This window comes from Giraffa tippelskirchi, chromosome 8 (assembly GCF_054371585.1).
Source record: "Giraffa tippelskirchi isolate mGirTip1 chromosome 8, T2T-mGirTip1v1.2.pri, whole genome shotgun sequence".
Taxonomy (NCBI): domain Eukaryota; kingdom Metazoa; phylum Chordata; class Mammalia; order Artiodactyla; family Giraffidae; genus Giraffa; species Giraffa tippelskirchi.
Window position 1 is genome coordinate 116,052,463 of NC_137282.1, and position 25,790 is coordinate 116,078,252.

General features: G+C 44.9%; 1 protein-coding gene across 17 annotated transcripts in view; it reads right to left on the reverse strand.

Moving 5' to 3' along the window:
• DOCK2 (dedicator of cytokinesis 2) overlaps positions 1–25,790 on the reverse strand; it is a 477,583-nt gene that overhangs the window by 86,760 nt on the left and 365,033 nt on the right. For all 17 annotated transcript variants that reach the window (XM_081520659.1, XM_081520666.1, XM_081520650.1 and 14 more), the window contains 3 exons: positions 21,398–21,496; positions 18,356–18,450; positions 2,294–2,372 (listed from right to left, as the gene is read on the reverse strand). In XM_081520659.1, coding sequence (XP_081376785.1) covers positions 2,294–2,372; positions 18,356–18,450; positions 21,398–21,496 — 273 coding nt within the window. The remainder of the gene's footprint in view (positions 1–2,293; positions 2,373–18,355; positions 18,451–21,397; positions 21,497–25,790) is intronic.

Genomic DNA, 25,790 nt, shown 5'->3' on the forward strand with positions numbered 1-25,790 from the left:
CATGCTGTTCCAAGCTGCCCCTTCAGAAAAGCTATGGCCTGATTCACTTCCCGGATCACATGCTCGTCACTGGAGCCTGCAGGCATCTGGGACACATTTGGAAGGGAATCAAACACTTCTCCGGATTCAAACAGCCGAAGTGACATGTTTTGTTTCCATGTCAAAGATTTATACCTCTCACCCAGCCCCTGCCAAGCAATCAACCCAGTGTGGGGGTGAAGCTCCAATGCTAGCCTGTGGCCGCCGTGATCTGCAGGCTCCGGTGCCAGCCACTGCTGTGTGTTCAGGCCACCTCTGCACTGTCATGCTGTGTGACTTCAGGCTGTCTGCTCATCACCTGGGAGTCTCAGTGCCCACATACCCCCAGCAGAGAAAATCACAGCCATGGTGACTACCTTCTAGGGCAGTCGTTAAGGACTGAGAAAGATAAGGCAGAAAGCGCTTCTTGTGAGATCCTGCATGTACAACGCTGTCAGAAAATGGCAGCTGTTCTTTTTATCATCATTATCATTCTAGTTCAGTTGCCTGATTTAAATGCAAAGCAGTGGGAGAGAATCGTATTCAGAGATACTGTGGTGGTGGTTTCATCGCTAAGTCGTGTCTGACTCTTGAGACCTCATGAACTGTAGCCTGCTAGGCTCCTCTGTCCATGGGATTCTCTAGGCAAGAATACTGGAGTGGGCTGTCATTTCATTCTCCAGGGAATCTTCCTGACCCAGGGATCAAACCCAGGTCTCCTGAACTGCAGGCAGATTCTTTACCGACTGAGCTATGAGGATAATATTATTCAAAGATAACATTTATTAAGTATTTATTGGCTGGTGCTGCCTAGCAGAGTGGATCTCACAGACCTCAGCCCAAGCGTCAGCTCCCCAGTTGTTGCTGTTCAGTCAATCGGTTGTGTCCGACTCTTTGTGATCCCATGGACTGCAGCACGCCAGGCTTCCCTGTCCTTCACTATCTCTTGGGGTCTGCTCAAACTCATGTCCATTGAGTCAGTGATGCCATCCAACCATCTCACCCTCTGTCACCCCCTCTCCTCCTGCCTTCAATCTTTCCCAGCCTTGGAGTCTTTTCCAATGAGTTGGCTCTTCACATCAGGTGGCCAAAGTATTGGAGCTTCAGCTTTAGCATCAGTGTTTCTAATGAATATTCAGGGAATATTCACTTCCCCAGGGAGATCTACTATGTGCCAGACACAGAGCATAGAGTCTTTGGGGCTTCAAACTCCCAAACTGACCTTCTACCAGAGGAAAGAAAGAGAACGGGCATGTAGGCAAATGAGAAAGCAGCACCAAGCATTATGGAGAGACTACAGCAGGCTGAGGGGTGATGCATAGTGACCACGGGGCTGTTGGGGGACCTTCGGAGAGGATTAGGTGGGGGAGGCCTCCTGGAGGAGAAGGGTTTGATCAGGAACTGCTGGGACCTCCTAAACAGGTGAATTTCCCAAGCAAGTACACGTTTCCATTCTGGAAAAACCCCTTCAAAGTAGCAAGGGGAGGCCTTGTGAGCATGTTACAGAAGAGTCCGCTGAGACACGGATGCAGTCCAGGCCTTGCCTGAGGTTGCTCGGTGGGTCACAGCCCAGACAGGAACTGAACACCTCAGACTAGCTGCCAGAAAAAGCCATTGCCCCAGTTTGCTGGCTGTTCCCTAAGCTTGTGCTGCAAGAGATCCTGGGGATCGGGGGCTTCCCTGGAGGGGGGAATTCCCTTTTAAGGACCTTCTCTCTCACACCTCAAGCTAGAAATAGCAACCTGGACTCGTCCACAAGGCTTTGAAGAGCTGGTTCTTCTTGCCTGGGCCTTGAGCAGATGTGTCACTCTGTCTGCCCAGGACCTCTGAATCTCACAGAGGTCCCAGGTCTTGTCTGCGAGCTAACAGTGATTTCTGCAGGTATCAGAAAGTCACAGAGTTTCATCTTTCAGTATCTAAGAATGGCTGCTTTTCTAGGTACTGGTGAATAAAAGAGTGAAAAAAAAAAGTGATAAATTTTTAAAAGGTAGCACCCACTCTGGCAATGAATGAATGCAAGTCTCTTCTTTAGCACAAGATACATTATACAGTCACGTTTGCATATGTTCCTCAGTTGATGACTATTTAATCAAGGACTGGGTTCCAAACTCTAAGTACTTCCCTCCCTCCCCAAGCCCCCACTACTCTGTGGAAAGCCCCCGAGGCACAGGCATAGCTCCCAAGTGTTCCAGGATGTGTCTGACAGGCCATCAGCCATGTCACTGGAACAGCCCTGCCAGGACAGTCTGAGGCACGCCCAGTGCCTTACACTCACCTGGAACTCAAAGTTCGTGTTTTCCAGGAACTTCTGGTTCATGGTTTCTGCAAATTTGTTGATAGCTCTCAGGAAGACCCTGGAAGAGGGGAGAAGGTCAGCAGGCCATCTGAGCACGCTACCCTAGATGTTCCTCCCCCATACCTCAGCCTGAAGGTCCCTCAGGGAGCATCCCAGAGGCCGAATGAAGAGGTCGGCTGACCCACATTAACACCTGCTCACACTGCGGGCCTGGGGCCATGTTTACCTGGCCCTGTCTGACTTCCTTTAGAAAATTCATATTGTCTTTTGTTCAAACTGTTACAAGCTTGTGGCAGAAAATTCATGTCATCCAGAAAGATAGGAAGAAAAATTCCCTCCCTCTAAATAAAATAAATAAACTAACAACACACCAGCCATCCTATCATCTAAGGAAAACCATCCTTGACATTTTGATGAACAGAATTTCAAAGGTCTCCCTAGACGTATATACACAAACCATATTTTAAAGTTAGCATTTTGATAAATGGGGTTAAATGATAAATTCTGTTTCACAGCCTCTTTTACTTGACAGTAAATTGTGTGTTCCTTTTATGCCAATGAATTCAGATATACATCATTCCTTTTAATCGCTGAAGAACATTCTATTGTGTGGATGCATCACAGTTTCTTTCATCAGTCTTTTATTGATGGACCTTTATGTTGCTACTCAGCATTTCCCGTTGTAAACAGAGTTTCAGTGACCACTCTCCTATGTATGCCCTGCGTCTCCCATATATACCTCTTCTCGGCCCTTCTCTTGGAAGTGGTAATGCTGATCAAATCTTATGCTTATTGAACATTTTTGTACCTGTTGTCAAACTGTGTTTCTCCTTGAACGTCTTGCTATCCATCTCTTCCTCTCTACTGACTGCCCTTGTAGCCTTTAACTCTTGCCCTTTCAACCTCTAGAGTGCCCAGCCCTGTGGAATATCCCCAATTCTGTCGACTACCCACTTCAATGGCTCCCCAAGGCCCACAGGATAAGTCCAAGCTCTTCCTTTTGCCAGTGAATGTCCTCCACGACTGCCCCCACCTTCTTTGCTAAGATCATCTCTCATGGTTAATCTGTGCTTTAAGTGGTTTTCTGAATGTATAGCTTGTTCTTTTGTATAGAATGCCACCTCCTTCTAAATGCTTTAGGACACGGTCTGTTGTATCTTTCAGGACTCCAGAAGACAGTCAGTGCAACTGCCTTTCCCAGACTTCATCACGGTCTACGAGAAGTTATGTGTGTGATTCAGTAATGACTGTCTCCTCCACTAGACTGTACTTGCCTTGAAATCAGAGACCCACTCCATAATCTCATCTACCCTCCAACCTACATGCCTCTGACTCCCAAATTTGATATCTTCATCCCTGGCCTTTCTCCTGGGCTCCAGCTTACATTCCAGCTCTCAGCTCTATGCTCTCACTTGGATGGCTAATAGGCATTTCAGACATACATGTCAAAAGCTCAACTCCTATTACCTGCCTCTTTCTGTCGTCTTCCCATCTAAGTTAACAACAACTCCATTCTTCCAATTGCTCAAGGGGTGGGGAGGACTCAGCATCCTCAACTTTCCTTTCTCTTTCATCTACACTTGACCTGTCAGCAAAACCTCTTAGCATCACTTTCAAAAAACATCTAAATTCAATTACTTCTCATCACCCACTGCCCAGCGACCTGAACCAAGCCACCATCCTTTCTCTCCTGGATTTTTGCAGCTACCTTCCAACTGCTGCGTGCCTCACCGTGGCCAAGCCTCCATGGTGCATGTGTTTGCAAAATCCAAGAGGGCAGGGTCCAGACTTACTTGTACTATAGTTTATAATTTTTGATTAACAGTGGACAATCAGTAATTTCTCTACTGAGTGGCTGGTCCAGAGGAAATGTCTATTTGGTTATCCATGGGAAGCCAGAAAAAGCAAGTGTTTATTAGGAGGTTATTGCTTTGTGTACTAACTGGGACTCAGTTCTGCTTGGGAGCTTCTGAGAGACTGTATTGAACATAGTGGAACATGAGAAGTATCCTGGGCTGTTTCCCCATTAATGCCAGCCCATCACTGGTTGAAAGATGCTCCTAGAGACTTTATGTCCCTAGCACTTCTGGTCTACCCTGCAGGTGGGCTGAGCATTTTCCTATAGCCAGAGAACGCCCACAGAATGAAGGAAGGAGGAAGATCTCAGGATGCACAGGAAATGTCCATCTAAGCGGCAGATATATTTTGGGTGGGCCATGAGTGTGGGAAAGGCCACTATCGCTACATCAGGCATTGCTTGTGTTACATCAGGCATTGCTTGTGTTACATCAGGCATTGCTTGTGTTACATCAGGCATTGCTGTGTTACATCAGGCATTGCTTTTAAGGAAGCTGGGCTGGGTGTTTGTGAAACACTAAACGTTCACTGAACAGAGAAGGTAATGCATCCTGGTGTCAGGATCACAAGATTTGTACACACATGTCCACACACAAAACTGGATGTGATTTCTAGCTTTGGTACTTCTCAGCACTGTGGATTTGGGACATGTTAATATCATGCTTGACATTTAAGTATCCTTGCTTGCGAAGCAGCAGCAGTGTAACCCCTTTCACAGGGTTCCTACAGGGTATAAAGGCAAACATATGGTCAGTGCTGAGCAGAGTGCCTGCCACAGGGTGACAAAGGCAAGATGGTAGCTACGGCCACCCAGACCCCTCTGGACGACTTCATTCTTCCTCTACTGGCAGGGACCCCTGACAGCAGAACGGAGAGTCAGAGGACAAGCTGCAGCCAGCAGGGCTATGTAAAGACAGGAAATAAAAACCCCACAGTATCCTCCCCCCATCAGGCTGCCAAAAGTGAGATCTCTTCGGTTTTGTTATTCTGTCATTTGCTAGTATGCCTTTGCAAAAACACTTATGTTTTCTCCTTAAAGATTAGTATCTGATTCCCCAGATGGAAATGCATTGAGTGGCTGTCATTTATGTATAAACATCTCAGACTGTCTAATATGATACCAAGATGAGGGGTTTTACACATTTGCAGCGGCAATAAAACTATCAGTAGTTTCAGTAACGGTTATTATTTTGATTGTCAACCTAAATCTGTCTCTGCCTCACAAAGGCCAGTCCAATAACCAGAAATTAATTAGACCCTGTACAGATGGTGGGGACTAGTGGCAGACAGGGGCTGAGAGACAGTAAAGCAAGGCTCTTCCCTCTCTCTGGATTTTTCTGCAGCCATCCTTTGGAAATCAGAATATCACTTGACTTTGATTTCCCATATATGAGTTTGGAAAAGCATGTCTTTGTATTCTCTAAAAAAAAATTGTGCTTAGAGCCTAAGCATTAATTTGCTGAAGTGGTTGTAATGAAAACACACTCAACTCCTTCTGTGACTTTAAAAAATGAACTTGAATTGTTGCAAACAAAAAGTTCATAATCAAATATCAACCTAATATTTCCTGCATTTCATCTGAGATGCTTGGCAGGCTCTGAAAAAGTTAATAATAACCATAGTCACAGCTACTAACAAGCATCAGCCTCTGCACCAAGTACTCTGCATGGATTCCTTCCTGTATTTTTTTTTTTTCATTTTTAATTCCCACATTAGCTCTCTGAGTTAGACAATCATTTTCATTTTAGAGACGTGAATTCAGTTAACTTTCCCAAGAAGCTGGCCAATGCATGTAAAACTAGGACTTAAACAAACGTAAAGGAAAGGCTAATAGAGTTCTGCCAAGAGAATGCACTGGTCATAGCAAACACCCCCTTCCAACAGCACAAGAGAAGACTCTACACGTGGACATCACCAGATGGTCAATACCAAAATCAGATTGATTATATTCTTTGCAGCAAAAGATGGAGAAGTTCTATACAGTCAGCAAAAACAAGACCGGGAGCGGACTCTGGCTCATATCATGAACTCCTTATTGCCAAATTCAGACTTGAATTGAAGAAAGTAGGGAAAACCACTAGACCATTCAGGAATGGCCTAAATCAAATCCCTTATGATTTATACAATGGAAGTAAGAAATAGATTCAAGGGATTAGATCTGATAGACAGAATGCCTGATGAACTATGGATGGAGGTTCGTGACATTGTACAGGAGACAGGGATCAAGACCATCTCCAAGAAAAAGAAATGCAAAAAAAGCAGAATGGCTGTCTGAGGAGGCCTTACAAATAGCTGTGAAAAGCAAAGGAGAAAAGGAAAGACATACCCATTTGAAAGCAGAGTTCCAAAGAATAGCAAGGAGAGATAAGAAAGCCTTCCTCAAGATCAATGCAAAGAAATAGAGGAAAACAATAGAATGGGAAAGATTAGAGATCTCTTCAAGAAAATTAGAGATACCAAGGGAACATTTCATGCAAAGATGGGCACAATAAAGGACAGAAATGGTATGGACCTAACAGAAGCAGAAGATATTAAGAAGAGGTGGCAAGAATACACAGAAGAACTGTACGAAAAAAATCTTCATCACCCAGATAATCACGATGGTGTAATCACTCACCTAGAGTCAGACATCCTGGAATGTGAAGTCAAGTGGGCCTTAGGAAGCATCACTATGAACACAGCTAGTGGAGGTAATGGAATTCCAGCTGAGCTATTTCAAATCCTAAAAGATGATGCTGTTAAAGTGCTGCACTCAATATGTCAACAAATTTGGAAAACTCAGCAGTGGCCACAGGACTGGAAAAGGTCAGTTTTCATTCCAATCTCAAAGAAAGGCAATGCCAAAGAATGTTCAAACTACCACACATTTGCACTCATCTTACACACTAATAAAATAATGCTCAAAATTTTCCAAGCCACGCTTCAACAGTATGTGAATCATGAACTTCCAGATGTTCAAGCTGGATTTAGGAAAGGCAGAGGAACCAGAGATCAAATTGCCAATATCTGCTGGATTATCAAAAAAGCGAAAGAGTTCTAGAAAAACATCTATTTCTGATTTATTGACTATGCCAAAGCCTTTGACTGTATGGATCACACAAACTGTGGAAAATTCTTAAAGAGATGGGAATACCAGACCATCTGACCTGCCTCTTGAGAAATATGTATGCAGGTCAGAAAGCAACTGTTAGAACTGGACATGGAACAATAGACTGGTTCCAAGTAGGGAAAGGAGTACGTCAAGGCAGTATATTGTCACCTTGCTTATTTAACTTATATGCAGAGTACATCATGAGAAATACTGAGCTGGATGAAGCACAAGCTGGAATCAAGATTGCCAGGAGAAATATCAATAACCTCAGATATGGAGATGACACCACTCTTATGGCAGAAAGCGGTGAAGAACTAAAGAGCCTCTTGATGAAAGTGAGAGAGGAGAGTGAAAAAGTTGGCTTAAAACTCAACATTCAGAAAACTAAGATCATGGCATTTGGTCTCATCACTTCACGGCAAATAGATGGGGAAACAGTGACAGACTTTATTTTTTGGGGCTCCAAAATCACTGCTGATGGTGATTGCAGCCATGAAATTAAGATGCTTATTCCTTGGAAGAAAAGCTACGACCAACCTAGACAGCATATTAAAAAGCAGAGGCATTACTTTGCCAACAAAGGTCCATCTAGTCAAGACTATGGTTTTTACAGTAGTCATGTATGGATGTGAGGGTTGGACCATAAAGAAAGCTGAGTGCCAAAGAATTGATGCTTTTGAATTGTGGTGTTGGAGAAGACTCTTGAGAGTCCCTTGGACTGCAAGGAGATCCAGCCAGTTCATTCTAAAGGAAATCAGTCCTGAAAATTCATGGAAAGGACTGATGTTGAAGCTGAAACTCCAATCCTTTGGCCACCTGATGCGAAGAGCTGACTCATTGGAAAAGACCCTGATGCTGCGAAAGATTGAAGGCAGGAGGAGAAGGGGACGACAGAGGATGAGATATCTGGATGGCATCACTGACTCAATGGGCATGAGTTTGAGTAAACTCTGGGAGCTGGTGATGGACAGGGAGGCCTGGCGTGCTGCAGTCCATGGGGTCACAAAGAGTCAGACATGACTGAGCGACTGAACTGAACTGACCTGAAGCTGCCTTCAGAACCTCAGTATTTAACCACTGTGCTATTTGGTCCACTAAGAAACCTCTGTAATTCTGTTCAATCCACGCTGTGAACTCCCCTCATTAATAATGACAGTGAGGGTGGAATTGTAGTTTTCATGAGTACATCCTGTGCCAGGTGCTCCACAGACATTGTTTCATTTAATCCTACAAACTGAAGTCGGTGTTATGGTGGCACCCATTTAACAGAAGAGGAAACTGAGTCCTGGAAATATCAAAAATTTCCCCTACATTCACTCAGCCCATAAGCACCGGAGTCCACCCAGTCTCAGGCTTGCCTTTCTTTAAAGTATCTGCAGTTAACCATAAAGATACTCTGGCTCCCTTGAAGCCCAGCCTGTGTGGTCTCTCAGCACTGGGCACGCTCCTCCTCGCGCCCACAAGCGAGCCTTTTCCCACTGAGTCCCCATCATCCTGCTGCTCTGCCCACAGCTGCCTGGGCCCAGAACCAACACTTGACTCAGGCAAGTCTTCCACAGGCTGGCTCGAAGCCCATGGGTGATCATACGGGTACAGTGAGGGCACCCTAGCCTGGCTAGTAGTAGATCAAATCCTTTTAGGCAGTTCAAAAGCAGAGCAACCAGGGAGAATGCAACGGACCCTGGCCTGAGTAGAAGCCACGAGCAGATGACTCTGTGAGGCAGCAGAGGCCATATACAAGAGAAGTCAGCTGGTGCGAGTAGGAGGAAGCTGGGAGAAAGCGAGCCAGATGCAGGGCTGGTATGCTGAAAACTGCTCCACACGAAGCCTCTCTGCAGCCGCTGGCCCAGGTGCCCAGTTTCCTGCTTCCTTCCATGTATCAGAACAAATCCTCATTCCTGGAGACAACCGCGAGGCCCTGTGGGCCTTATCTCCTGAATAAACCTATGCACCACATGCATTAGTCCTTGGACGGGATGCAGTTATGGAAGGTGCACGCAGACTCCTGCAGGGGCTGAGCAGCCTGCCTGGGGTGCATTCCCACTCTGCTGCTCTTCCAGGTTGTGGCCTTGAGTGGGTTGCTTCCCCTCTGGGACCCTCAGCTGCCCCCTCTGAGTGATGAGCCGCGTGTGCATGAAGTGAGACGCAGTGCATGAAGCTGGTGGCCCAGGGCCTCAGTGCGTAAAGGTCCTTAATGAGTTCCCGGTATGCTGCTGTCTTTACCCTGAGCTGCCCAGCCACCCTGCAACTCAGAGGCAGGAGGACCTGGGGATGAGAATGCTCCAGTGTGACAACCAGCCCTGCACACCGGCTGTACGCTGTGAATATAAAAGAGGGAACTGCTCTCACTGCAGTGAGAACGCCCACGGCTGAGAGGGCCTCCCTGACTCCCATTCCCCTTGGTGCTGTGGTTCATGGGACGGAACTGATTCTACTGGTTAAAAGTTGAAGATGGAGATAAAAGAGCTGGCTAGGGAAAGAGAGCCCTTCTTCCCCTAGTAGCAGTGAGAAAGCCGTTTCCCAGAGCCTTTACGTGGCTTCCCGTACAACACATGAGTTCTTTGCAATATTGTACATGAACAAAATGTGCCCAGGAACCTCTTTTCCCCTCCATCTACACTTCGATCTAGGAATTAAACATTTGGGGTGGGGGCGAGGGGTGGTGGTTGGGGATTTAGACACATCCCTAAAGCTTCTCTAAATGGACTGAATCAACACAAATATATTGAGGCTATATGAGTGTCCTGGGTGTCATGGAACCGAGAAGTTAGAGGGCATCAGAGGATCCCAGTTCATGGTCAGGGCATGGCCCACTCCAAGTGCCCCTCAATGGATTCTGGATTCTAGTTAGGGGTGCAGCAGTCTCCTGGGACTGGAACCCAGTGGCCCAGGTGAGTGTCAGCATTAGATGTGCTGTGCTGGCTAAAACACCCATGGAGAAGCCTCCTTCTGGGTGATAGGTTTTGGAGTAGGTGGGATCTACAAAAAGGAAGTAGGTGGCAAACATTAATGACAGTAGGGGAAAGGGGGAGCGGGTGTCAGTGATTGTTAGTGAACCGACAGGAGTGGCGCCATGTACTGAGAACATCTCTGCTCAACTTCCTAGGGTCAGCTACTATGACCCACTGTGTGCCTAGAGTGTGCTGGAGATGATATCAGACCTCAAAAGATGTCACTGGTAAGGCAGATGAGATCCAGTCCAGGGGTGTCTCTTCTGTGAAATACTGTGGATATTCCCAGGTCACAGGGATGTGAGAGCTAAAATAATAGCTAACATTTATGAAATGCTTGTTATATGCCAAACACTATTCTAACTACTTTATACATATTTCATTTTGATTCTCACAAAAATCCTTTGTGATAGGTCTTATTATTATCCCATTTTACAGTGAGTCCAGAGTGATTAAGTAACTTTACCTGAGGTGATGCAACTATTTACTGGTGGAGGCGGGATTTGAACCTGGGCAGCCATAAATCCTGGCTTCTCTGGGCCCTCCCTGTGCTCTGAACTCACTGTAGTGGCTGCAGCATTTGGTCATACTTCCATGGGCATACTTACTGCCTCACCAACGAGACTATAAGCACCCTGCCTTCTGGCACCATGGCATGGATGAACCTGTCCACCCACTAGACTCTGATGCCCAGGACACTCAGTATGTTTGTGTTGATGGACTCCATTTACAAAAGCTTCAGGGTTGGGTCTGAATCCCCAACCACCACCCCTCACCCTCACCCCAAAGGTTGGATTTCCAGATCAAAGTGCAGATAGAGGAGGGGGAAAGGGGTTCCGAGGCATATTTTGTTCATTTACAATATTGCAAAGAATTTGACCATTTAAAAATTAACCATGCCACATACATCAGATCTTACTGAATGTTGCATCTTACCAAAAAGAAAAATGCTCTAACAGGAGGTATTTCTTGCAGTAGACATGTTACTCTGTCTGCATACACAAGCAGTACACAGTGGAGGAGACATTCAGATCTGGAAAACTCCATTCCTCCTCCAACAAGCAGATAAATCATAAATGACTAACACGTACATACATATTAAGCAACAACAGGGAAATTAGAAAAGCAGAAAATCATAAAAATATATAAGTAATAGGGAAGAAAGAAAGGAAGCAGCTTCCCTGGTGGCTCAGATGGTAGAGAATCTGCCTGCAATGAAGGAGACCCAGGTTTGATCCCCGAGTCGGGAAGATCCCCTGGAGGAGGGCATGGCAACCCACTCCAGTATTCTTGCCTGGAGAATCCCATGGACAGAGGAACCTGGTGGGCTACAGTCTATGGGCTTGCAAAGAGTCAGGCACAACTGAGCAACTAACACTTTCATTTTCAACTGGGAAGAAAGGAAGGAAGCAAAGGAGGAAGGAAGGAAGGAAGGGAAGGAGGGAGGGAGAGAAGGAGAAAGGAAGGAAGAAGGAAGGAAAAGAAGATGTTGTAACATACAGGGCAACCAACATATGAAGTGTGCCTTGGCCATATGAAAGGATGGAGCTTAGGCTGCATGTTTTCAGAGAAGAAAAAATGACATTCTGGGAAATACTGATCTGGGTTACACCATGGTGTATGTTCCATTTGTCCAATTTATGTTGAAATCTTCCACTAACTAGCTGCATGACCTTGGGCAAGTCACCTCTTTGGGTCTCTTTAAGTTATCTGAGCCAATAAATAGGCAGTTTGCACATCCTTACAATGCATTTCATAACAGAAGCCTCTCTATTTCATAGGATAAAGCAGTAGAGACTAAGAACATGGGCTCTTAAATGAGAAATTAATATTAAAATGAGAAAGTAATATCAAAATTACTTTAAAAACTCATGTATTTGGAAATTAAATGTCTACTTGTAAATGATGGGTGTATCTAAGAAGCCACAACAAGGAATATTAGAAAATATTTGTAATACAATAAAAATGAAAAGAGAATTTACCAGAATTTGTTGCAAGCAGCTGAAGCTGCTCAGTGCAGTTAAATACAATACGGTGTCTTGAATAAGGTATAAAAATAAATAATGGACACTACCATAAAATTTTGTGAAATTTGAACAAAATCTGTACCTTAGCTAATAGTACTGTATCACGTTAATTTCTTTTTTTAAAAAAAAACCACAACAACAGTATTTCAGGTCTACTATATCTTTCCACTTACCTCTACATTCAGTTTTGAGAGTTTGATATTAAAACTCCAACTAAAATTCTTAATTTATCTACTTAAAAATATTTGTAATATGTAATAGAACTAAACATAAGTTTGTTCTGTATTTTCCAAGTCTCCTGTAGATGTGATATCGTATTTTCATAATTTATAAAAATACAATAAAGACGTAAGCAAAGAAAAAAAAAAGAACACAGACTCATTGCCTGGCTTTGCTGGTTTTCGTTAGTAACACAACACTAAATACTACAATGCTAACAACATTTATTCTGTGTTCTAGTCCTCATGTATAAAATGTGGGTTACAACATTTTATCATATCATAAAGTTGTTGCAAAGATTAAATGAGTTAATACATCTAAAGTATTTACAATGGGAGCGTAATACATCTAGGTATACAATCTAGGTGTGTGATACTGTTAGCTATTATAACACCATACAAATGCAAAAACTGTGAAAAAATGTCAAGTGCTCTGTAAATGGAGGGGATCACCGTAGTTAGAAGGTGAAGGCAGTCTACAAGCTGAGCACACACACACACACACACACACACACACCAGGCTATCCACACACACACACACACACACCAGGCACCAGCAGGGATCTAAGGGGTGACTAGTCTATCCACACACACACACACACACACACACACACACACACACACACACACACCATGAAAAGGATATTATCATTATCCCCACTTGGCTGATCAGAAAACTGGGATGCCAAGAGATTACATGACTTCCCAGGAAAGAGAAGGTGGCAGAACTAAGTCTGAAACCCAGGCTGTATGTCTGAATTCAACTTATTTTATTTATTTATTTATTTTATTGGAGTATAATTGCTTTATTACTTTGCCAACAAAGGTCTGTCTCGTCAAAGCTATGTTCTTTCCAGTAGTTATGTATGGATGTGAGAGTTGGACTATAAAGAAAGCTGAGCGCCAAAGAATTGATGCTTTTGAACTGTTGTGTTGGAACAGACTCTTGAGAGTCCTTTGGACTGCAAGGCGATCCAACCAGTCCATCCTAAAAGAGATCAGTCCTGGGTGTTCATTGGAAGGAATGATGTTGAAGCTGAAACTCCAATACTTTGGCCACCTGATGCGAAGAACTGACTCATTTGAAAAGATCCTGATGCTGGGAAAGATTGAAGGCAGGAGAAGAAAGGGATGACAGAGGATGAGATGGCTGGATGGCATTATTGACTCCATGGAGATGAGTCTGAGTAGACTTTGGGAGTTGGTGATGGACAGGGAGGCCTGGGGTGCTGTGGTCTATGGGGTCGCGAAGAGTTGGACAAGACTGAGCAGCTGAACTGAATTGCTAATTGCTTTATAATGTTCTACTGTGCAATGAAGTAAATCAGATATATATAGACGTACATCCTCTCCCTCTTGGCCCTCCCCCCACCCCTCCCCATCCCTCCCCCACCCTTCCCCATTCCTCCCCCCCCCCCATCATATCCCTCTAGGTCATCACAGAGCACTGAGCTGAGTTTCCTGGGCTTTATAGCAGGTTCGCTCTATCTGTTTTACTCATCATAGTGTATATGTGCCAAACCTAATCTCAAATGTAGGAATTTAAGTGCTCAGCATGTCCTTCAGAGAAACAAATATTTCTGTTTAGTAGACGGCTCCAGTTTCTTAGGCTCCCTTGCCTGCCTTTCCGCTCAGTTGCTCCGTCCAGGATATTTGCACACGCTCCACTTGGCTCAGCATGCTCTGGTGGGCTTGGCACACTCTTCTCCCAACTCCCACCCCAACACTTGCTTTTCATCTCTCAGAGCACAGATCTAGATCACATCTTATAGTTCTCTTAATAAAGTACCTCTCTTATATAACCCTGCCATAATTTCACATTATTTATGAGATTACTTGATTAGTCTGTCTCTTCAACTGGATCACCAAATAATGATGCCAAGCACCCTGGATGGTGTTACCTACAAGTGTGTGTGTGTGTGTGTGTGTGCTCAGTCGTATCTGACTCTTTGGGGCCCTATGGGTGTAGCCCACCAGATTCCTCTGTCCATGGGATTCTCTAGGCAAGAAGTCTGGAGTGGGTTGCCATTTCCTTCTCCAGGCAACCTTCCCAACCCAGGAAACGAACCTGAGTCTCCTCCATCTCCTGCATTGGCAGGCGGATTCTTTACCACTGCGCCACCTGAGAAACCCTAGGTCCCTTAGAAAACTATATTCTAATTTTGCAGGTTTACAGAAGCAAGGACTATTGTATTGCCTCTAGGGTCCTGTCTCCCCTCAAAAGACTAAAGTCTGTGGCTAGCTGGGATTTCAGATAGGAACGTTCCTTCAAAGCACTTCCACGTGTTTCCTCTGGGATGGCTGTTGGCAGCTCAGAAGGGGAGGCTGGCCTGATCAGCAAGGGCCCGCCTCTCCGGCATCCATCCTCCTGACCCTGTATCAGTTGTGGGTGTCTGTGCACATGTTTGTCTGCTCATCATCCATGTCTGGTAATAACTCTCAGATTTTCCTTTGAAGAATTATTCCCCCAGCCTCCCCCTTTGCTCCCAGACTTTGTAGTTTGGATAAAACTAACCACAGCCTCTCCACTTCCAAAGGTGGGTCATATGAACCAAGCCTGATGAAATAGCATATTTCATTTCACTGGCCACAGAGTTTTATGGATTGGGATGTAGTTCGAGCCAGATCTTTGAAAATTATTCTGGGAATTTTGCTGTACCTCTTGAAGGAAAAGCTTTTTCTTTCTACTGGGGCTGCTAATCCAATAAGACATATTTCTGGAATTTCTGCAGTCAGGTTTCTGCTGCAAAGAGAGCATCTGCCTTAGAATGAAGCCAGTAGAGAAAAGAGCGGAGATAGAGATAGAGATTCCCTGCAATACTGTTTGAGCACCTAGATATATCCATGTCCACGGCCGCAGCCATAACCCTGGGCTCTTTAAATTGTCTGAGCCCATAAATTCTCTTTCTGTTTGGCAAATTTAAATTGTATTTCTTTAAAAAAAATCCTAATCAATAAGTTCCCCCAAGGGGGAAACGTACTGGTGAGGGATCAGTCAGGAGTTTGGGATAAACACATGCACACACAACCATATATAAGATCAATAATCAACAAGGACCTACTGCACAGCACAGGGAACTCTACTCAATATTTTGTGATAACCTATATGAGAAAAGAATCTAAAACAAAATTAACATATGTATATGTATAACTGAATCACTTTGCTGCACACCTGAAACTAACACAGCACTGTAAATCAACTATACTCTACTGCAATTAAAATATTTTTTAAAAACTTAAAAAAATAAATACCCACTGGATATACAGAGCTTATTACAAAGTATAAAACGCAGAGTTTACTATATACATGTTTATGAATGTCAGGTTCCGTGCCAAGAGTTAGACATGCAGAGATAAACTGGACCTCGTTCTTGCCTTTGGGAAGCCATTCCCTAGTGGAAGAACAGTCACAAGAGACAATGGCAGTCCAGGGGGGTAAGTACTATAATGTGGGTGTGCGTGTAAACAAAGAGCAGGGAACACGCTCTCCTACCACAAAGGTGTCCCAGAAGGCTCCACAAGGAGAGACTACATGGACAAGAATTTTTAGGATCCTTTTGTGTTGCTGCTGCTGCTGCTAAGTCGCTTCAGTCATGTCCAACTCTGTGTGACCCCATAGATGGCAGCCCACCAGGCTTTCCCGTCCCTGGGATTCTCCAGGCAAGAACATTGGAGTGGGTTGCCATTTCCTTCTCCCCTTTTGTGTTGACTTTCATCTAAAAAGGGGGAGAGTCATAGTTTATGCAAAATCATAGGAAGCATGAAACAGTATGTTACACGAACAGTTGATTGTCTCTGAAATGTAGGGTGAGTCGAAGATGACTCATCAGGATGCTTCATGAAATTTGGCAAAACCCCAAGACATTACTGACCAACTGGCAAAGAGTGAAGGGACCCAAATGCAGTTTGGGAGCTGGCTTCTTCCAAACACAGATGACTAGATGGACACTGACGTGAGGTTCCACCAGCTGCATCATTTGTTGGGCTCAGGGCATGGTGAAAATGCAAGTCTCCTAGTCCGAAAGTATTAAGAATTCAAGATGGTGACAGCAGGGCCCTTTAGAGTGCAGGGTCCTTGCAGCTACACAGGCTGTATGCTCAGGAAGCTAATCCTGACATAGCGCTAGGGAGAGACCTGCCTCTCATCTGTAATGTGGCCGGGCCTAATTCCCACCAATGCCTTAAGCATTGCAAAAGCCAGACTCCCACCTGAGTGATGTGAACAGGGAGAATCAGTGCAACATAAGCCCAGGCTGAGAATTCTGACATTTTTGTTGCTGGGCTGATTTTCCTCTTCCCAGCACAAACACTGATATAGAAACAGTTCTCTCTTTCTGCCTTGACAAACCTCTCCTCCCCTTCACCAGCCCCTAGAGCTGGCCCTAAGAGCAAGTGTGTCTGCAGAGTCACTTTGCTAGGCACACAGGCATCCAGGTAACAGAAGAACAGCTTTGCAGATGTCAGAATAGTAAGGGGTGGAAGCCATCTGGGACTGGAGTAAGGTCCTGGGCAAACATGAGATAGAAATTTCAAATTTGTATCTAGTGACAAAACTCTTAATGTTTATATTCTTTACTCATTGCTTCCTACTAAAAAGATTTCTGCCTTTGCTTCTTCCACATCTCCTCTTCTTCCCCCCTCTCAGGACATTTCTGTCTTTGCCAGCCAATTCTTGGCCCTTGGGACACAGAGCAAGAGCAATAGGTAGAGAGAGACAAAACTTCTTGCCGGTGCAGAGTGAAGAGTCCCCATGGGAATCATGTGTGCATGCTCAGGCGCTCAGCCCACCAGGCTCCTCTGTCCATGTGATTTCCCAGGCAAGAATACTGTAGTGGGCTGCCATTTCCTATTCCAGGGGATCTTCCCAACCCAGGGATTAAACCCACATCTCCTGCATCTCCTGCATTGGCAGGCAGATTCTTTACCACTGAGCCACCTGGGAAGCCTTTCCATGGGAAGCACCTAAAACAAATATAAGAAGCCAAAGGAAAGTGAGAGCAAAAGGAAAGAGAGAAGCCTAGAGGACCCCAGTTTTACAAGAGTCTGTGGATAGGAATTGAGAATAAGGTTGTGAGAGAGATTTGGGTAAACCATGAGATAGGAGAGATACTGAGAGACAGGAGAATGGAAAAAGGGAATATTAGATAATATTGCTGAGTGCTATGACTTGAACTTCATTTTGATGAAATAACATTATTTGAGAGAAAGCATTAAAGATGGAAATTGCTCACAGTTACTCTTGTCCACTGTGCTGGACTATGTGGGATCTGAGTTAATCTGGGGTTACACTTGTAATTTATGAGATATTAATAAGTACTATACACATAGGGAGACATAAATACATGTACACCGAATGATTCAATGGGCAAGTAAATCTGTGAAATGCTGTATCCTCCTCTTGGAGAACCCATAGCATCCTATTAGCATCTTCCTCGTAAAGAATGCATTAGCCATAAAGGCTCTGAGAAGTCCTGTACCACAGAAAGCTAATCAAAGCCGCTTAATCCAATGCTTCCTAAACTTATTCTACCACATGTCACAGAATATATTTTATTGTTTTGAACAAATTTAATATAGTACAATTTTAATAAGGCTGATCTTAAGCTCTCCTGTCTCAAGGTTTAGAGAAGGTGTTGTAGACGAAGCATATTTTAACTAGTATTGGAAGGATGGGGAAGGTAGGGAGTAGCCAGTTCAGTATCTAGAAAGGAATGAAGAATAATGAATAAATAGCTCAAGACTGGTGAGCAGTTCCCTGGGGTTTCAATGCAGAAAGAAAGGATCTGTTGCACTTCAATTTATTTTCGCCAGGGAGAAACTCTCTCCATCTCCTGTCTCTCTCAGTGTAACATGAGTGCTGAGATGACAAGGCTTTCCGGAAGCAGGTGGTTGCTCACCTGTTCTGAACCATGCTCATGGCCATCCAGTCCACAGGGTACACATTTTTCCCAATGAGGTCCTTGAACATGATGAACGTCTCCATCAGGAAGTCCTACAATAGAAAAGCAAAACACACCTGTCATCTTGCTTTATAGGAAATGACTGGAAGGACTTAGATCTTGTGAGTTGTTCAAATTGGACAGAAGAGCCTGGCAGGCTGCACCACCATGGAGGTGCAGAAAGGGAAGGGGCATAGTCTTTCGTTATGTAAACCCAATGAAACCAATAGAGGTGGATTTTCAAATGAAATCTTACAATTGATTACTGGGAGACTGTTTCACTGATATAAGTGGAGCATGAATATGGAATGTGAAAACCCTCTCAAAATAAAGCACTGTTGATTCTCTCTTTGGGAGTAAAGGAGTAACCGTATTCATTGATATGGCAATTTTACAATCATCTTGCCAAATATGTATTTGAGGAGGAAATAATCTACACTTATGAATGCATCTCAGGTCATTGAGCAAACAAACTATTATTAAAATGAAACATCTAATTACTGTACTGTAAACACAGCTAATTCATATGTCACAGGCACGTGCGTGAGCAAGCTAGAGGAAGTAAGACAGGGACGCTCTCCCTCTCCTTTGAAGAGGTTCAGAGTGGACCTCCACATGCCCCAGCAGGCTTTGCGGTGGGTCAGACTTGTTCTCTGCCTTTGGAGAACACAGATTCAGGACAAATCCAGATAGCGAAGCCGAAAGCCACTGACCCCAGGAGGAAGTGAAGCTGCCCCTCCATCTGTGTCGTGTGCGCATGCTCAATTGGTCAGCCGTGTCCAACTCTGTGGCCCGTGGACTGTAGCCTGCCAGGCTCTTCTGTCCATGGGATTTTCCCGGCATGAATACTGAAGTGGATTGCCACTTTCTTCTCCAGGGAATCCTCCCAACCCAAGGATCGACCTGGCATCTCCCACATCTCCTGCATTGCAGGTGAATTCTTTACTGCCGAGCCACCCATTTGCAATAGGCAACTTTTTAAATCTATAAGAAACCTGTTCAGAGCTCTTTCCTTACACCAGTGGTTTTCAACTTACTTTAACAGCAGAATTCTTTGTTTGGAGAAAATCTTTCTTGGTACCTAATGTATAAAACATATAAAGGTAGAAACAGCTCTGGTTGAAGTATGCATATATGTATGAGTGTGTGTGTGTTTATGGTAGAAGACAGTGAGGTTAGGAGAAACATAATTTGAAAATCACTGCTTAAGCTCAACTGTAAAATTCTGGAAATGAGATTGGTTCCTTTCCAGCAATCATTGCTTCTAGGGAAATTTACCTAAGAGACTGAAGTCCCAGTTTCCACATCAGCAGAATGGGGATAACATCTGCCTCAAATGGTTGATTAAGTGCACACTGTCTGTAAGATGCTGCACACAGACCCCAGCCTACTGTGAGTGTTCGCCAGATGCTCAGGATGACGATGGTATCACTGTGCATCCTCGGGATCGCCGGGGGAGGTGTGGAGGTTGCCATAGGCACAGTCCCTTCCTGTGGGGATGGGGAAGACCTCTGCCTCACAGATGGGAAGCCTGGCTTCTGACTGGGAAGGCGCAGCATGCTGTAGGCTTTCCCACACCACGGTAGGAAAGATGGTAATGACTCTGCCTGCAGTGTGGGAGGCCTGGGTTTTGCCCCTGGGTCACAAAGATCCCCTGGAAAAGGAAATGGCAATCCACTCCAGTATTCTTGCCTGGAAAATCCCATGGACAGAGGAGCAGGGCGGGCTACAGTCCATGGGATCACAGAGTCAGACATGGCTGAGCGACTAACACTTCCTCACTTAGCACGGTGTAAGGACTGGAACAGAGGTTCAGATCCTCCCTCCGCCATATACCGCTGCGTGACCTTGAGCAAGCAGACTGGAGACTTGTAAAACGTGACTGCTAACACCTCTGCCATGCTGCTGGAGGAGTGGTTAAGAGGTGTATGATTCAATACATAGCAATCTGTTTCCTACCATCCTTTCTACCCTTTCTTCCACTGAGGATCAAAAGTGAGGAATCCAGTCTCTTTATTTCCATGTCCCATGACACTGAGGAGAGAGAAAACCTTCGGCTATTTAGATTTCCTTTTGTTTCTTTTTTTTCTGTATAACCAGAAAGAGGTTCCCTTTCTTGCCAATCTTACTCCAGCGAGGAGTCTTCAAAGCTAAACGGCTGAAGGGGCAGGACATTAGTCTCCCACTAGTTCTCCACTCTGTGAGCTTGGCACAATTCTGGTTCCCTTGTGTCCTTCAAGGAGAGAAAGAAATGAGCCCCTAGCAGCAGAAGCCCTGAATCTGGTGGTAATAAGGAGACAGTGACAGAGGAATCATACTGAGGGTAAAGTGACTGCTGCACTCTGGGACAGCTTGGGCTGGGCTTTCTTTTGATGACATCATCTGCTGCAGAGGTACAGCCCACCAGCCATCCGCCACAGCAGACGGTCCTGTAGCAAATGAGTCCTGAGAGGCCGGAAGAGGAGAGGGCTCAGAGACCAATTTTCTCTATGCGTGTGTTATTATAATACAATGATGGCTGCCTTTTACTGGACTCCTACAATGAGAGAGCTCCTGTGCTCTCATTTTATCCCTTCACAATGCTGTGACATAAATGATACGATCCCCACTTTACAGATGGGTAAACTGAGGCTTAAGAAATGTTAGGTAGCCCACAGTCGCAGCTAGCCAGTGACAAATCCTGGATTCAAACCCAAGACCATGTGACTCTAACACTCATGCTCTTAAGCCTCAAAATGTCTATGATTCATCAGCAAATATGGTTTCAAGTCCTCTGTAGACTAGACACTCAGGGCTCACATCTGACATGAACTGAAGATGTATTTCAGGAGTGATATATACAAACCTAAATGGGAGTGAGAAACAGGGAAGCACAGGAACATTTCTGCAAACTCAGACACACGTAAGGTTCATGGGAAGATCTTCTTGCCCTAAACTCTCAAGAATCTAAAGAGCACAACGTGTCTCCAAACACTGCCCCAAAGCATTCTGTAGACTCACCACAAGTTCAGAGCTGGTCTGGAAGGTCTCGATATAGAAGGAATAGTGCTGGTCGCCCATCTGGTTTAAGATGGCTGTCATACATGCTACAAAGTGACTCTGCAAGAAACAAAAATGCCATGAAATAGTGGAGAGGTGGACCATGAGATTCATTTTCTCCGTTTACTTGACTTCAGACTGGAAAACATCTCTCCATCCCAGGCTAGTATAACCCCTCTCCAACCCACCCCCTCCAGGGGTGGAGAATTTCTTCTTAGCAGATGAGCATATGAAACTTCTCTAAGAGTAAATGTCTCCTTATGGCTTATTCATCAGCTCAGTCATCCAAAACAGCATTTATTGAACACCTATTATGTGCCTAGGACTATAATAGGAGCCCCGGATATAGACAATAAGGACCGGATCCATTGCCTCTCCAGTTGCTTTACACGGGAAAAGAACACCGTATTGATGTCAGGAGATTCAGTTCGTATCAACATTCTGAAGACAATTGATTTTCTGGTAAATAAGTTTACATGTCTCATCTTCAATTGTTCCATCTGTAAAGTGGGACAATAATCCATCCATATCTAACCCCAGAGATGTATCATAAGGATCAATGGCTTCTATGGTGCCTTGAATACACTAAAGTTCCCTATAGGAGCCTCAGTTGTTGGACCGTGAATCAGCCAGTGAGAAGCCAGCAGCTGTCAGGGCTAATGTCTGCAAGCAGAATTGAGAGAGATCTACTCTGGGAACCTGGTAAAGGAAGTACTGACCATACATCCACCAGCTGGGAGAAGGCACTCAACAGTATCTCCCATAAGATTCCGCTAGGCTGCCAACGTAATCAAAGGAAGTTCCCTGTCAAGGGCAAGCCTGTGGTGGATGGGAAGCTTGGGGTGATGCAAGTGTCTCCGGGGATCCCCACTGCTAAAGAGTGTCAGATATAACACACCATAGCTGTGGGTCTGTAAGTGTTGTGTTTGAACCAAGTATTATATCTGTATCACAAACTACTATCTTTGTTTAAAAAAACAAAACAAAACCGCTAAAACCAAAAAATGAAAAAACTTTTCCCTTTGTTATAAAAATATAATGTGAAAAAAACTCCTCCCAATTGCAGGTTTATAGCTCAGTGACAGTGATAGAAGGAACAGCCTCGATGTCCCCAGGAAGCTCCTTCTGCATTTCTACACAGGAAGTCTTTTGGGCAATTGAATGTTCTTCAAGTTCACGTTCCCAAAAGTAGCTTCCAAAGATATGGATTCTCAATTGCTTCTAGGTTCTTTCCAATTAGGACCTTAGGGATAGCATGCTTTCCCAGTCAGCAGGACTAGCTGTGTAATTTGTGGGGCTCAGAACAAAATGAAAATGGAAAAGCACTTGTAAAAATTACTCAGAATTTTAAGACAGCCACAGGGCCCTTCTGTGCACTGGTCACACACAGGGGAAGGCAGCTCTGCCTATGGGTGACCACTGCACACACTCACCATAAGTGTTCAACATGCAGAACTGGCAGGAGTGCAAGGCTGGGACTCTCAGGAGCAACATCAGTGACATTGCTGGGGACTGGGACCGGGAGCCTTGTCCCTGGGCGCCAACTGCCCTGGCCACCCTGGAGTCCAATCCTCCCGCCTGCTGAGGCCCCAGGGGGGTGATGGTGAGTCTGTGAAATCATCCATCCCTTTCAAACCAGGCAGAACACCACCATCACTGCTAACTACACCAAGTTCCATGGAAACCAAGAAACAAGTTTATTATTGTTTATCCTTCGGGCCAGGCTGGATGCAAGAGGGGACGAATCTTCCGAGTTAGAGGTGTGCGGAGGGGGAGAGGGGTGGGCGAACACGCGTGAATCTCCTCTACTCCCTCCATCTCTTCTGTGAGGAGCTTCCTCCAAGAATTCAGCCAGTGGCCACTAGAGGTCTTTCCTTTTCACATGGTAGCTGCCGTGCAGTTTTTTCGGCTTTTTATTTATTCCTACGTGAGCAGACCCACTACACTTCTTGCATATAAACAGTGAAAATTACAACATAAAGGACTTATTATTTCTTCTTTTGGAGTAATTCTGCTGCTGGCCAAAGCCTGGCTCGTTTTGCAAAGAAAGGAAGGACATTCTCTGCAGGTAATTCCACTGCTTCAAGGTAAGAGATCTGGGTAGGTTTTATTTTTTGTGATCCATCATGCTTTCAGAGCAAATGCTATCATTTCTTGGACAATAGTTTACTTTTAAAGCTTGGGCTTAAATGAGCCCTGGGATTGTGAGCTTGTGTGTGTGTGTGTGTGTGTGTGTGTGTGTGTCTCAGAAAATCCACCATGGTCGGAACTGCAGGCTGCCCCAAATGCACAGATATAGATCCGGAATGCTTGTTATTCCCAAAGGCTTGATTTGAATTTGAAGGGGGTAGGGGAAGCAAACAACAAACCTCAGAGGTCAAGCTGCCTGGAAATTATCTAGAAAAGGCTACTTCTCTTAAGCCTTCCTTAGAGAAACTTCCATTCTTCATTTTAAATGAAAATAAAAGGGGAAGGGGATTCCCGTGCCCGTCTCATTTGGAGAAAGTGACTATTTTATGAAAGAAACCACTATCTTTTATAAGGGCTTGCTCAGTTCATCGATCAATCAAAATTACTTTTACCAGCTTGTTCATCTCTTCATTCTAACTACCCGTAGAAAGACCTGGCTGAGTGCCTTCCAGCAGGATCTGTAGTGTGTTGTGACTGAAGTTTGGACAAGTTACCTGCATTTGACTGTTAATGAGAAATGACAGTGCTTTACTTCCAAACGGAAGCTTTCCCTTTTTCCTGCTATGGTGTCTAGCCCACTGTAGTATCAAGTCTGTCCGAAATCACAGCCATGTGACTGACTGATTTGTGAAATGGCATGAGACACCAGCAGCAGGTTCAAATTCAGTAAAGGCTCCTCTTTGTCATTTAAATTAAAAGCCAAAACCCCTGTTCATCACACAAGGAGAGAATGATAGAATCACGCTGTGTCTCTCTCACATGCATCCCCTTTTCAGCAGAGCCCTCAGCTCAGCAAGCCACTTCTTTGCTCCCTGTCCTCTTCCCCTTTCACAAGTTTGAGACCTTCCGTATCCACCATGGCTGAATGTTTAGAAAGAGCTGTAGGGATTGGGCGTGGGGAAGAAGATCAGGCTGCATTTGCTGTAGCAACTCAGACCTCCCCGATGTTGACACTGCTCAAACTTTACAGTGTTGGAGCCCCAACTCCCAGCCCTGCCAGCAACATGGAAAAGCCTGAATGCAGCCTGGGGGACAGTGGGGCGGAGGGACCTGCTGCCGTGCAGGCTGCCGAGACCGTCCTTCTTGCCATCCTTGGTGGAAATTTTGCGGTCAACAGATATTTACTACCAAGGCACGAGGCAGCCACTCATCCATAGCCGAGCAGCATACCAGGTGCTCGGATAGGAAATTGATTCTTAAAACCGAATGGCAAGGGGACCTGCACATTCAATCCCGGAGAGAAACTGTATCTGAGCTGCTGGCACGAACCAGGCAGAGTCACCTCAGCTCCATTCGGGGTGGCTTAAAATGTAGCTAATGAATCACAGCATGAAGAGACACGGTTTGAAACTAGGTCAAATGTGTAAAAATAAATGCAATCATTGCCGGCACTTGGCTGATGAGGGGCTACTTAACGCCCTGAGTGGCAGGGCTTATTTGCTGTATAGAACCCTCTTCAGTGATCCACGACATTCAATCCTCTTAATTAATTCACCCCATCAGTACGTAGGGAGGTCCTGCACACCTGGGAGAGAGTTGAAGCTCCAAAGGAAAACAGTCAGGGTCTCTTCGCTGTGTGATGGTGAGAGAAAATGAGAAACCTAATATTGTGTAATTAGTATTAATTAACTGGGGTACTGGGTGATTGCGATCAGGAGAGTAGCCCTCTCCAAATCAATTTACTCCTTTGCATAAAAAATCATCACCGTGATCATCATATCCCCATGGTCATCCTCCTCCTCTTATTGATAAGGCCGATAGTTCCGGGGCACAACACTCACACATATCTGTTTAACCTCTTCTAAAGCAAACACACCTACACACACGGTCAGGACCCCACAGGGCTGAGTGAGCCAAGAAGAGGCGATCAGTCTGCCCCGCCTTGAAGAACTAACAGAACGAGGGGAGAGGGGCATGGTGGATGCGAATGCAGCCCTCCCCACCTGATATTAGTGGGAGTGATGAGCTCTCAGAGGGAGGGAAAGAGCCAACTTCGGGAGCTTGCTACCTAAATGCCAGCATTACTATGCGATGCCAGCTGGTGACACGTTGCCATAGTAACTTCAAATAATGTGCTCTACCAAAATAAAATAAAATACAGAGCACCAAGGAGAGGAGACAAGGCAAGAAAGTTTGCATGCCGAGGGAGGTAAAAGTTTTACCT